At 39.6% G+C, this 12,529-nt stretch overlaps 1 protein-coding gene across 1 annotated transcript; it reads left to right on the top strand.

The window, feature by feature from the left end:
* The first annotated feature begins 2,062 nt into the window (after positions 1-2,062).
* ska1 (spindle and kinetochore associated complex subunit 1) lies at positions 2,063-12,302 on the top strand. The gene is made up of 7 exons (XM_029523812.1): positions 2,063-2,287; positions 9,206-9,291; positions 10,199-10,314; positions 10,757-10,851; positions 11,011-11,145; positions 11,639-11,808; positions 12,039-12,302. The coding sequence occupies exons 2-7, from the start codon at positions 9,210-9,212 to the stop codon at positions 12,185-12,187; spliced, it is 747 nt and encodes a 248-aa protein (XP_029379672.1). The 5' UTR covers positions 2,063-2,287; positions 9,206-9,209; the 3' UTR covers positions 12,188-12,302.
* Positions 12,303-12,529: the final 227 nt, after the last annotated feature.

The raw sequence follows: 12,529 nt of genomic DNA, 5'->3' as shown, positions 1-12,529 counted from the left end.
GAAGAGAAAGACAACATCAGATAATTACAAGAAAAATAAGACTAAATTAAATCCATCTGGAGAACTAAACGAACTGTTAGCTTTACAACTTGAATTAGACAGATTGTATGAGGAGAAGGCCTGAGGTGCTGTTGTCAGATCTCGAAGGAAGTGCCAAGAACAAGGTGGTGCACCAAATACTTTTTTAATCTGGAAAAAAGAAACTTTGAGTCAGCCTCTTGAGTTAGACTTGACATTAATAATAAGGTATGTGATGAGGAAAAATATATTTCCCAGTATGTAGCAGACTTCTACCAGAACTTATATGCTGTTGATACTGAAAATGAAGGTAAGATTGATTTATTTCTGCAAGACATTTAAAAAGGGACATTAAAGGTATTGATGACAATTTTAAAACTGCGTGCGATCAGGGGGTTATCTTAACAGAGGTAAAAAAATGCATTGACTCTCTAAAAGATAACAAATCTCCAGGTAATTATGGGTTAATATGAGAATTTTATAAAGAATCAAGTGAAATATTAGCCCCATTTTTAGTTGCTGTTTTTAAAGAATGCATAAAAAAAGAACAACTTCCGCCAACTCTCTGTCAAGGTCTCATTAAACTGATTCCTAAACCAAAAAAAAGATAAATTGCGTATTGAGAATTGGTGCCCTATCAGTCGGTTAAACAACTATGCAAAATTATTTGTCATGATATTTGCTAAAAAACTTAAGTCGAGACTGGATTATATCATTGATGAAGAACAATCAATCAGCGATTTCCGGTCGCTGTTAATCAGAGGTGACAAGTAACGAAGTACAAATACTTTGTTACTGTACTTAAGTAGACTTTTCAGGTATCTGTACTTTACTTCACTATGTATTTTTCTGACGACTTTTTATTTTTATTCCCTACATTTATACAGGCTCGTAACTTTTTTTTTTCTTTTTTTTTTAAAAACCCCTCAACAGATGACGACACAACATAAAAGCATACACAAAAGACGTGACGAACTAGAAAGGGAAAGAGGAAGAAGAAGAGGGGGGGACAGGAAACTGCGAGAAGAAGTCTAGTGAGTGAGGGGACAGTAGAGAGAGAACCGAGAACTTGTACTGTAAAAGAAATTATCAATGGATGTATTGCGTTTCATTAACGGCAAAAATTCATTTTCACTTTTTAATCTTACTTTGAAAGTGCATTTCAGAGCTTCTACTTTCTTACTTTTACCTGAGTAAAGGAGTTGAATCAGTACTTCTACTTTTACCAGAGTATTTTTTTACACGTCTGTACACTGAGTACTTTTGACACCTCTGTTGTTTGAATTTGGACAGTTGAGTGGTGTAATTCTGAAATTTAACATTAAAGGATGCAGAAGAATCAGCAATGAGGTATCAGTATATACAGGAGAGATGATGGCACTCTTAGTGGCAGTCCAACGGGTTGAAGAGGTGAGACCTGGGAGGACAGTAGTGTTCTCTGACCAAAAAAAGACAAAAAAAAAAAAAAAAAAGGCATAAGCTCAAAGAAAGCAAAAGCAATGAGAAGAAGAGAGAACAGGCAGATGGTTTTATAGAATTCAAAGAAGAGTTGGAATTACAAGAGAGACAGCAAGATCCCGCAGAGAGGAAACAATAACATCAAGGTTACGATTTGGTCATTCAGGACTTAACAGCACACTATAAAAAAAAGAAACATGCATTAGGAAAATGTGACTATTGTGATCAGCAGGAAACAGTAGAACATGCCATAATGTACTGTACAACGTATAAGAAAGAAAAGATCTGATTTTGAGCCTTACAAAACAGAAGCTGAGGTTAGATTTAAATTATATGCTACAGAGAGTATCGAGTGAAAAATGCTACGACAATTTGCTACAATATCTTAGAAGTACTGGATTGATTAAAATCATATAATTTTGCTTTATTTAATTGTAAAAGTTTCCTTAGATAGAACGACTAAATAATAATCCCGGTCCAAACTCCATACCAGTCGGTGGCAGTAATGCACCTTAACGGTTTTTGCCAACCGCCAATAAACCCAACAAGAAGAAGAAGAAGATGAAGACGAAGAAGAAGAAGAAGAATTTGAACAAGTTAATCGCTGAGAGAGGCGGGTAGTGTTGTGAACCTTCTTCCAGAGGTTGAAAGTTTGTCGGAGACCGTGGAGTGCTAACAACACAAACCCAGTTAGCATCAGCTAAAAGGGCAGCCTGTTTTCTGTGATGCTAATCTCGATCATTGATCACTTTGGGCCATGACGTTACAACGCTAAGTGGTAAAGTGTGTGTAGACACCGAACTTCCTGGCGGTAAGGGAGTTACTTTTTTTTCCGATCACTGGTGATGCTGTTTGGCTTCGTGTCGCCAATCTCTGGGCTTCTGTGGTTTAAATCGGCCACTCACTCAAACTTGGACGGTTAATTTTCACTCAACTCACAGTTAGTTATGCATTTTGTTTTCACAAAGTTCTAAATCACTCATTCCTGAGTTCTGCTAACTTAGCTTAGCAATGCCCCCCCCCCCCGCTCTCTCTTTCTCCTGCTCTGCTTGCTTGATTTTCAGTTACTCCCCTCCCTCCTTTAGTGATAATAGTGTATGTAATTAATACAGGTTGTTGCATTGATTGATCTAAATAATATAAAAATAACTATTGTATGTTAGATCACCATCATCCAAATCACTGTTAGTTAATGATATGTTTGGCAGTTATTGTCCACCTGGTCCTTACTCAGAGCTTCTATCAGAGTTCTCTGACTTTTTATTTATTTGTACTTCGTACAGATAAAGTCATTATGAGTGATTTCAATATTTATGTAGTTGTCAGTGACGACTTTAGTTCTGCATTCAAGTCAGACTCACCTGGCTTTTTCATTGTGTGAATGAACCTACTCACTGTTTCATTAACACAGTTCACACATATGGCCTTGGAATTGGGTAATTAATATTTCCCTACAACCCTCTTCTCTCTGACCACTACTTAGTTTTTCCCAATTGCAAAAACACATTTCTTGAAACCTCCACCCATTTTGCCAAAACCTAAATACAAATCAACCCTAACCCAAAAATGTGAACTACATTCACAAAACCCCCGACTTTTCTATACTTTGAACTCTGAACAGACTTCTATCTTGCCCTGATCATATCATGAGAAACTCTGCGTTCAATTTTGAGTTGTGTGTAAAGGATGACAGCTGTGTTAGTTGTGATCACATTTTGCTGCCAGTTAGTACAATTTTGCAACATAAGTCTGTATCACAGGGTGAAATGTGTTGAGTGTGTTTTTAAGGTTGAAGGGAAAAAAGAGCAGATACTTTTTGCAAATCGAGTTTAAGTACCTGAACAGTGTTGAAGGTTTGGCCAAAAGCATGCTTGATTTGAAAAGTTAGTTTAGGCCAACGATAATTTGTTCAGAGAATGGGGTTTTGCTGTTAACTAATTAGTTAATTCAGTAGTTAATTCAGTTATAGCAGATGCTTATCTGAAAATGCTGGTGCTGAATTTAAGGAGAATATTGAGATATCATTTGCTAAACTGCAATGTCTAAAGTCAATAGAGGACTTCTCCCCTAACTAGATTGTGAATAGCATGGTCCATGGTGTTTAAAATGATTCTGTCACTCTTCTGAAAAAGAAAGTGATGAAATAGGGGCAGCTGGCAGCTTGATATAACCCTCAAATTCGTTCATTAAAACAAATGGCATGAAAATTGTAGAGAGGAAGTGGTGGTCCAGTAATGCAGATTAATCCTACTTAGCTTATTATAAGTGGTTTTTCCAAATTCAACATAAAATGTTAAAATCTTAATGGATTTGATAAGTTAAACAGACATTCGCGAAGTATTGATGGCCAGTTACGCAACATGCCAGTAGCTTAAGTTAATTGGGCCCGGTGCCAACTCAGTGACGCTAATGTGGGTAGACTAATTGATAGTATTAAGCTAATATCTACACGCCATGATGTATTAACTGCAGATGAGCTTGTTCAAATATTTCATTAAGAGGAGAGACAACTGATTAAGATGATGCTAGTCAGGTATCATTAGCCTTTTACTGACTAATAAATGGTGATGGTTGGGTAAAAAATAGTTTTTTATTGTTCACACTTCAGATGTGATGTGAGTGTAAATTATTAACGTTAACATTACTCAAACTTTTAGTGTAATCGTATTGGACAATTAACATTTTACAGGGAGGAGTACTGGAACAAAGTGAAGGAGAGGAGAGCAAAGTGATGGTGCTAACCCAACCCTAACCCATCTAGCTGATTTTATTAATTAATTATTAATTATTTGTTAATTAATTTAATTTTTTCTTTACTTTTTACATTTAGCATTTATCTGACATTGTATATGGCTGAAATGTATAGGTTGTAGTGGTTGTAAGGGAAAAAGCAATGTTCAACTGGCCAGCCAATAAATAGGCTGTAAAAGTTAAATCTGCAGTCATGTGTAATTTGTTTACACTACCACGGCCCTCTGGAGAGCCTGCCCCCACTGCTGAAAAAAATCCTGGAGGAAACACCGATATACAACTTCCCTTTTATTTCTGAAATTCTTGAAAAAGCATTTGCAGGCCAATTATATCAACATCTGCATAGGAATGTCTTGTTTGAAGAGTTTCATTCAGGTTTTAAAATAAGTCATAGCATGGAAACAGCACTGGTAAAAGCTACCAATGATATTCTAATGTCTTCAGACAATAGATAAGCCTCAATTCTTGTCTTGCACTAGATCATAGTGCTGCTTTTGACACCATTGAGCAGATGTGTCAAAATCCGGTCCTGGAGGTGTATTGGAGCAGGGTGTCATCTAAAACATGCAGGACAGTGGCCCTCCAGAACCGGATTTGGACACCTCTCCCATTGAGAATAATATTTGATTGCAAATGCTCACACACCGAATTGGGATAAAAGGCACTTCGCTTTTTCAGGGCCGATACTGATTATTAGTAGTCAAGGAGTCTGATCACCGATATTTGGAGCCGATTATTCATTTGCAGTAAAAGGGAAAATATTGGCGTCAAAATTTTGAATAATACTAGTAGAGTAGACACCAGTGGAGTAGAGGAATCCATACAGCTGATAGATTGCCATGTGTGAAAATCTCTCTTTTAATGTATTAAGAGCTGTATCAATAAGAGGCAAGAAAAACTCTCTTTTGAGATCTCTTCTGCAGGTGACTGAGTTTGCCTTCTTCCTTCATACCCAAACTGTCAGGTTGTTCTTCTCTGATGCACCTCTGGCCAGCTCATCTCCACTTCAAGCCTCTCTGCTATTTCCCTGGCCTGTTTTGGCAGTGTTGAAACCATCATCCCGAAATTCTTAAATTCTTAGGGAATTATGTCACTGCCCTGATTTATTTTCTGACTGTTTCAATTGAAACTTTCTGGCATCTGCAGGGTCTTGCTGGCTTTATTGATCTGGAACAACACATTGTACCACACAATGGTACTTAACACAAAAGGTCACCTCTGCATCTCCTGGTATATGCTCCTTCCAGCTGTTGAAACTATTTCTGCAGTCCTTTTCTGTATGGCTTATTCCTTTAGAGAAGTCAATGCCTCCACAATTTCAAAAAGCTGGTAGCCAACAGTTTGATAGCTTCAACCCTGGACTCCCACCTGGTTGTTGACACTGCCTTCAGTGTGAAGTTCTTGACATGTTCTGTGAGAACGGATCAGTGGTGAACTGAGGCGCTGAACAGAGTGTAGAATTGCTGTAGCAGACCAAAGAAGCTGATGGATGTCACAGATTACTTGGCAGCATCCCCGACGACAAGGTTCAAAGTGTGATTTCCACAGGGAACACATAAAGCCTTGCTGTTTAGTACTCTTTTGGACCCCCTGATTTTTACCTTGCATGTTACTGCTGTAGTTGTAAGACTGGCCACGACAGTTGGACAGGTCCAGCTCTAGTGTTTCTAGGTGCCCTAGAATGACTCTCATAAGCCTTTTCCTGTTGTGCCTGAAGAAAACCAACAAAGTGCTCACACCTTTTTGAGGTTTCACAATTCACAATCCATAGCACCACTGAAAGCTGCTCGTTGTGACTGAGGCCTAGAGTGCAGTCCATAATAACAGCATATTTAGCTTCCTTTACTTTCGCAACAGTTGCATCAACTGTGCACTTTGCTACAAGGGAGATGACCACAAGGCGACTGGTGTTTCCATCATCGCCCTGTGAGCGTTTAAAAAACGCTGATATTTTGCTTTGCTTTTCTTGTGACATTTTTCGACACTCGCTGGTGGTAGTCTGCTCACATCGCCATGTGTGATACAGAGCGCAGAGGAGAACTGTGCGAACAGGGAGAGACAGAAATGACGCTGTCGCGATACTAAAATAAATAACATATTACTATGCTGTTTAGTTAAAAGCACAAGGTAGCTATATACATGTTCTATAGGAAAATTAACCTTAAATGATGTGTGTTGTGATCTGGTCCTATATAGAAAATGTAATTCTGTTTAATTAATTTCACCTGCTGGGGGTGCGGGAGGCGCCATTGGGAGGGCAGGTTGCCCCCCTAATATAATCGTAGGAGAAACACTGGAGTTGGCTAATAAGGCTACCTTTTCTCCAGTAATTCGCTGCCTTATTCCTCATGACTACACTTCTCTGACGTGGCGCCTGACATGATGTCACTTTCAAGGTCATGCTCTCGCGAGTAATTAACTCCGATAGGATCCCCCAACCACCCCACTTCTGCCCTCCCCTCATCTCCCCTCCCCCTGCTGTTGCACTCATCACACAGGCTGTGCTGTGAAGGTGGAGAGATGTGGCGGTGGTGCATTTACGACAATAATAAAAAAAAAAAAAAACAAATTTGAAGCCCTGGCGGCTATGATTTAGAATTGTAGAGGAAACACTGGGGATCATGTTAATGCAGAGTGAGTAGTTGTTAATAGCGTCCTTAAGTTTCATACTTTGTAATGTTTTGAATGCATAACTTAAAGGAATATAGAAAAAAACATCCCTTGAACAGTTTTGATACTCACTAGTTGTTCATCTCCTCCACCCAGCGGACCCTCCTCAATGGGTGTCAATGTCGTTTTTCCATGTCGCTGCCAGTTGTGGGTTGCTGCTTGTGCTGGCAGCAGTGACTTGGTCCTAGCTACTGAAGATGGCACAAGGAGCACCTGCTTCTTGTGGTCGTTTGTTAGTATGACTTGTAGCCACTGCCGTGGTGAAGAAAGTAGTCACTTAAGTTAACTTGGATAATAGTTTTCTGCTTTCCTCCCTCTTTCTCCTTATCTCAGCACCACTAACGTAACTTCTTTTCATCTTCTCTTCTGTTCTCTTCTTGTCTTCTCTTCACTCAACTTTTCCTGGTTCATGACATTTGTTTTCATATGTTTTCCTGCTGTCTTCCTGAATCCTTCCTGCACATGTTCAGTAAGATGGACTAATCCAATATAGTGGGGACTAAAGTCGGGGGCCCCAAGACACACATAATACGATAAGCATTCTGCTGGCATTGTATCGAAGGGATTTAAACAAAAAAACATAATTAATGTGTGCAAATAATTAAAAATTCTATTGACCGTAAGTGTATAAGGAGCAGCTGCCTAGTTTTGCCTAATGGTAAGTTTGCCCCTGGCTCTGGCTCTTCTCCTCTCTCTTCATTGTGTTGTTAATCAAATCAAAACATAGCCTAATTTTATCTCCTAGCCTTAACAAATATGCGACTATCTGCATGTCTTCAACCTGTCACTTCCCAACATTATGTTTTCAGTGCTTGTCTGCATATCTCGTGTTTTGAGTTGATGCCAGTGCTTCACGCATGCAGATAAAGTCCAACTAGAAATCCCATAGGTGTCAGCATTGTTTTTTTGTTTTTTGGTTAAAATATGATGGGCTCTCACAAGAAGGTCAGCTGATCACACAGCCTGTCCACAAAGAAAAAAACTTAACAATCAAGTCAGAGTACCAGTCAGTATGGGAGCTATTTTGACTGTATGCCACTTTATGAATGTAGCCACATTATTATTTAGTTGTTGTTATGCTTTATGTTTCAAAGGTTGTGATATATATTTTTTTCCATAGTACTTGTCTGCAGCCATTTTGGGGTGTTTAAAATATGAGTCAGATTTGGACTTATTTGCATATTGCCATATCAGTGTAGATGGGCCAATAGAAAATCATGAATTTTCAAGCAAATATGTAGTGAAATACTTGGAACGACAGTGATGCTAACGTATCCGAACATGGTCACTTTTCTTTTTTGCGCCAACACAAAATTTGAGTTTCCTAACCTGCCAAATCACACTTTAACCACTGCTGCAAAGCGGGAGCTGATCCCACCCTGGATGTGAATGCAAAGTTCTCCCATGACAGAAAGTTTGGTTGTGCTCTTTTCTAACAATAAACAATACAGGACAAAATTGATTTTGCTTATGTAATGTGTCTCTCGACAAAGCATTAAAGTCATGAAGTCATTTAGAGAAGTGATACCCTATTTCAATGGCAAAAAGCAAAAAGGATCAACGGAAGAAAGTTCATTGATAGCTCTATACACATTTAAGGTGTTTTTTTACTCATTTTATGTCACTCCCACCATGTTCAACTCTCTCCTACAGTGTCTATTACAATTAAACTATGGTCAACAAATTATGCAAATTAAGTTAAGTCATTTAATGTATTTTAGGACATAGTTACAAAAGTTACTTTCCTTATTTCCTTAGGTTTTGGCAACACTGTACATTAGCAATATAACGAGAAATTTCTCCAAATCAGAATATGATTGGGGTGACTTTTGAACACTGGAAAATAAATCATATATTGATCCTGGCAGTAGCCTCCATGGCACTTTTCTAGTTACACACTACTATTCACTTCCCATTGTAACCTCTTCTCCTCCCCTACTGCTAATATTTACCAGTGCACATTTAGCACTGCCAGGTTGCAATCAATGTATGTTTTGTTTGTATTTTCCCCATCCTCTCATTCATGCTCGCTTACACTGTCTCTCTCACTGCAAGCCCCCATCTCCTTCTCTCAACCCAAACTATTGAGACAGGCTGCCCCCCCTTAGCCCAGATCTGCCCAAGCTTTCTGCCTCCTAAAGGAAGTTTTTCCTTGCCACTCTCACCAAGTGCTTGCCCTTGGAGGGATATGTTGGGTCTCTTGAACAACTCCATAAAGAGCTTTGCCTAGATCTGCTCTATGTTGTAAATATCTTGATGTAACTTCATGATTTGGTGCTACATAAAAACATTTGATTTGATGTTTCAGGAACATGAGTGAGCTAGAGGACCTCAGCCTTCATGTCCATAACCAGGTATCTTCACTGCGGCGCATGCTCGACCTGTCAGCAGCCGGTGGGTTACGTCAGATAGATTGGGCGGAGTTTGTACAAAGTTATTACTGCTGGATGTTTGCAACTATTATTGTTTTATTCATAGAATCATATTCAACATAATTTGCCTTTTTTTGACAAGGGTTAGGGTTGTCAAAGCCTCATGGTGAAATGTTGATGACCTGTGCGGGGGCTCAGTGTGTCTGAAGTGTAGTATGAAGACGTGTTGAAAGTCCAGTTATGTTATTCATATCAGTATTTCTCAATTTCCTGAGTTAATACCGTCATTGAGAAATGGAAGGAATACGGTGCATTTCAAACTACCAGGGGTAGGTCGTCCTCAGAAACTGAGTGACCGGCTCAGAGAGAAGGACCCTAGTGAGCTAGTAGTAGCATAGTGGTAGCATCAGGCTGTGTGGATGTTGCTTTCCTATAGGCCATTGAAGGCTGGTAGAGGTACAAGCTAAAATGAATGCAGCAAATATAGGGAAATGCTGAAGGACAATCTCATTCAGTCTGCAAGAGAGCTATAACTTGTGAATATATATTTTTCAGACAACAATCCCTAGCATAGAGTGAAAGCTACAGAGGATTTTTTTTCTTTTAGACAAAAAGGTGAATGTTCTGGAATGGCCAAGTTAAAACCGGACGGCAATTTAATTGATAATTTGTGGCTGAACTTGATGAGAGCTCTGCATACCTGATCCCCGTGCAACCTGAAAGAACTGGAGCAGTTTAGCAAAGAATATGGTTTTTATATTTATATATGTGTCCAGATGTGCAGCCTCATTGAGTAATCCACACAGACTCAGTACTGTAATAATTTATTATTTATTCATTAGATGTTGTTATTTATTTATTTATTTTTGGGGGGGAGGATGCATGAAGGCATTGACATGGCTCACTAACAGGTATGTTCTCGCTCTCAGAGCTTCCCCATAACAAGATTAATAAACTGGGACAGGAACTTTTTGTACTGGAGACTCTGCTGGAGCAGCTTGATCACTGTGTGGAGCAACAGAGGCGGCAGTTGGAGCACCTGAAGGTAAACTGTAATAAACTAGAGTTAGACTGAAAGTGTTATTAGAATTAAAAGAGGAGATATTTTAAATGATTTGTGAACAAATGTGTTAGACGAGTTAAATTTGGGTTGAACTGGAAGCAATCCAGTGACTGAAATAAAACTGAAAATAAAGAAAATAAATAGACAAACGGGATAAACAGCACTAACCGGCCATCTGTGGTGTGCTTTTGTTGCTGCAAACAATAGAACCTTATTGATACTGGATTTACGAAACCATGTTAATACTTTATACTATATTGATTTTATTGAGCAGGAAAGTGTAATATTGACATCCTACATGCATGTACACAGAGACAAGCTACAGCCAGACATTCAAAGCCACAACCCTCAGCCTGAGAAACAAAAACTGTCCAGGTACTTCTGCCCTGTGTCTCATTGAGTAATAACATTGTTGGTGTTTCAGGAAGTTGAGCATTTGCTCCAGAAGGATGCGAAGGACATCCATCACATGAAGGACAACATCCCTACACACATGCCAAGGAGGAAAGACCCTGCTCAGTAAGAATACAACCAGTGTTTCTCTCCCCTTGTTAAAGACAAACAGCTCATCTAATTCTAGACAAATTATCATGACACTGTCATCATCAGGAATAGTTTCTACAAAGAACAGTCAACTTCTGACTTCACTCACCTCTGTGATGCTTCTCTCGTTCCCAGAGGGCTTGAAATTGTTGTGGACAGTGAGGCAGCAGATGTTCAACTTATTCAGCCTGAGACAGTCAGAAGGACCAACAGGAGCCACACCAGAGAGGTGGAGGTCATCACCAGGCAAGAGTTTGATGGTATCCCCCAGTGAGTCATTGGTTCATACTTGTTTTATACTGGTACAGTCTCTAGATCAAACTGGGACAATTAATGATTTATACAGGGGCAATCTCTGGATCGTACTGAGCCCACCACACCAAAACCTTTGCTCTCATGGGTGGGGGGGGGGGGTCAATAAGACTGATCAATCATCTAATGCAACTCCTTGCTTTATTTTGAAAATCGAAAAAATAAAATAAAATAGGAACCTAAAAACGTAATATCAAACATACAGTGAAATCATACAATATAAATAAATGAACCTGTGTTCAAAAAGATATAGGAAGAAGTGTGTCAGTCATTAGTTTATAGTTGGCATAAATAGTCTTTAGAGTCTAACATTCTCATTTATCAGATGGTGCTGAAGAGTACAGTATCACTACATTGCAGTTTTTTGCAGTCCACAGGAAACATTGGTTATTGGTTCATGGTCTACTGGAGTTAAATTTTGTCTTTATAGTTGTCTGTCTGTCTGTCTCAGGTACATGAAAGGCCGTGTAACATATGAGCAGATGAATGTAGCTGTGCAGAGCATCAACACATCTGTAAAGGCCAAGTACAAAATCCTCAATCAGTCATTGAAGACTCTCAGTAACCATGGCCGCAAGCTGCAGCAGCGGTTCAAGGAGCAGGAGACTGGAGACACTAAAGGTACAAGTACCAGCAGATTGACTTAATGTCTTCAGGTGGTGTAGGAAAAACTTGTGGGTCAGCATCAGGTAAGATCATGACCATTTACCTGTCTCAGAGGTCACACAGACTGAGTGGACCTTGTTTGACATTGAACCTGACCTGAAGGTTATCACCTGGTTCTCTGCTAAGTGGACCTGCAAATGAGGATGAACTAGTCTGACTTGGCTACCCTCTTTGTGGACTTGCAGGTCAGTTCTTTGTGGTGGAAGATGACATCAGGGAGTTCACACAGACCAAGGTGGACAAGCGGTTCCAGGGGATCCTGAACATGCTGCGACACTGCAAGCGACTGAGGGAGCTGCGAGGAGGGGGCCTCACACGCTATGTATTGTTATGAACCATCAGGAGATTCAGAAAGTGCAGGCTCAACCAGGCTGATTCAAGTCTGAGCTCAGCCTGAAATAACTACAGCTGTTTGTAATCGTAATAAAATATCAAATAATAAAAACTGAGCTTCAACATGTTCATGACTATTCATTTCTCAACACAAATCAAGTCACACACCAGGACCTCAACCATCAACCCCAACCCCACAAGGATCACAACTATTAGTCTGAAGTCCACCAGGACCTCAACCATCAGCCGGTGGTCAACCAAGATCTAAACCATCAGCCTGAATTCCATCAGGATCACAACCATTAGCCTGCCATTCATCACGACTTCAATCAGCCTGAGATCG

The sequence above is a fragment of the Echeneis naucrates genome, chromosome 16, assembly GCF_900963305.1.
Source record: "Echeneis naucrates chromosome 16, fEcheNa1.1, whole genome shotgun sequence".
Lineage (NCBI taxonomy): Eukaryota > Metazoa > Chordata > Actinopteri > Carangiformes > Echeneidae > Echeneis > Echeneis naucrates.
This window is presented reverse-complemented; position numbering and strand designations above follow the sequence as displayed.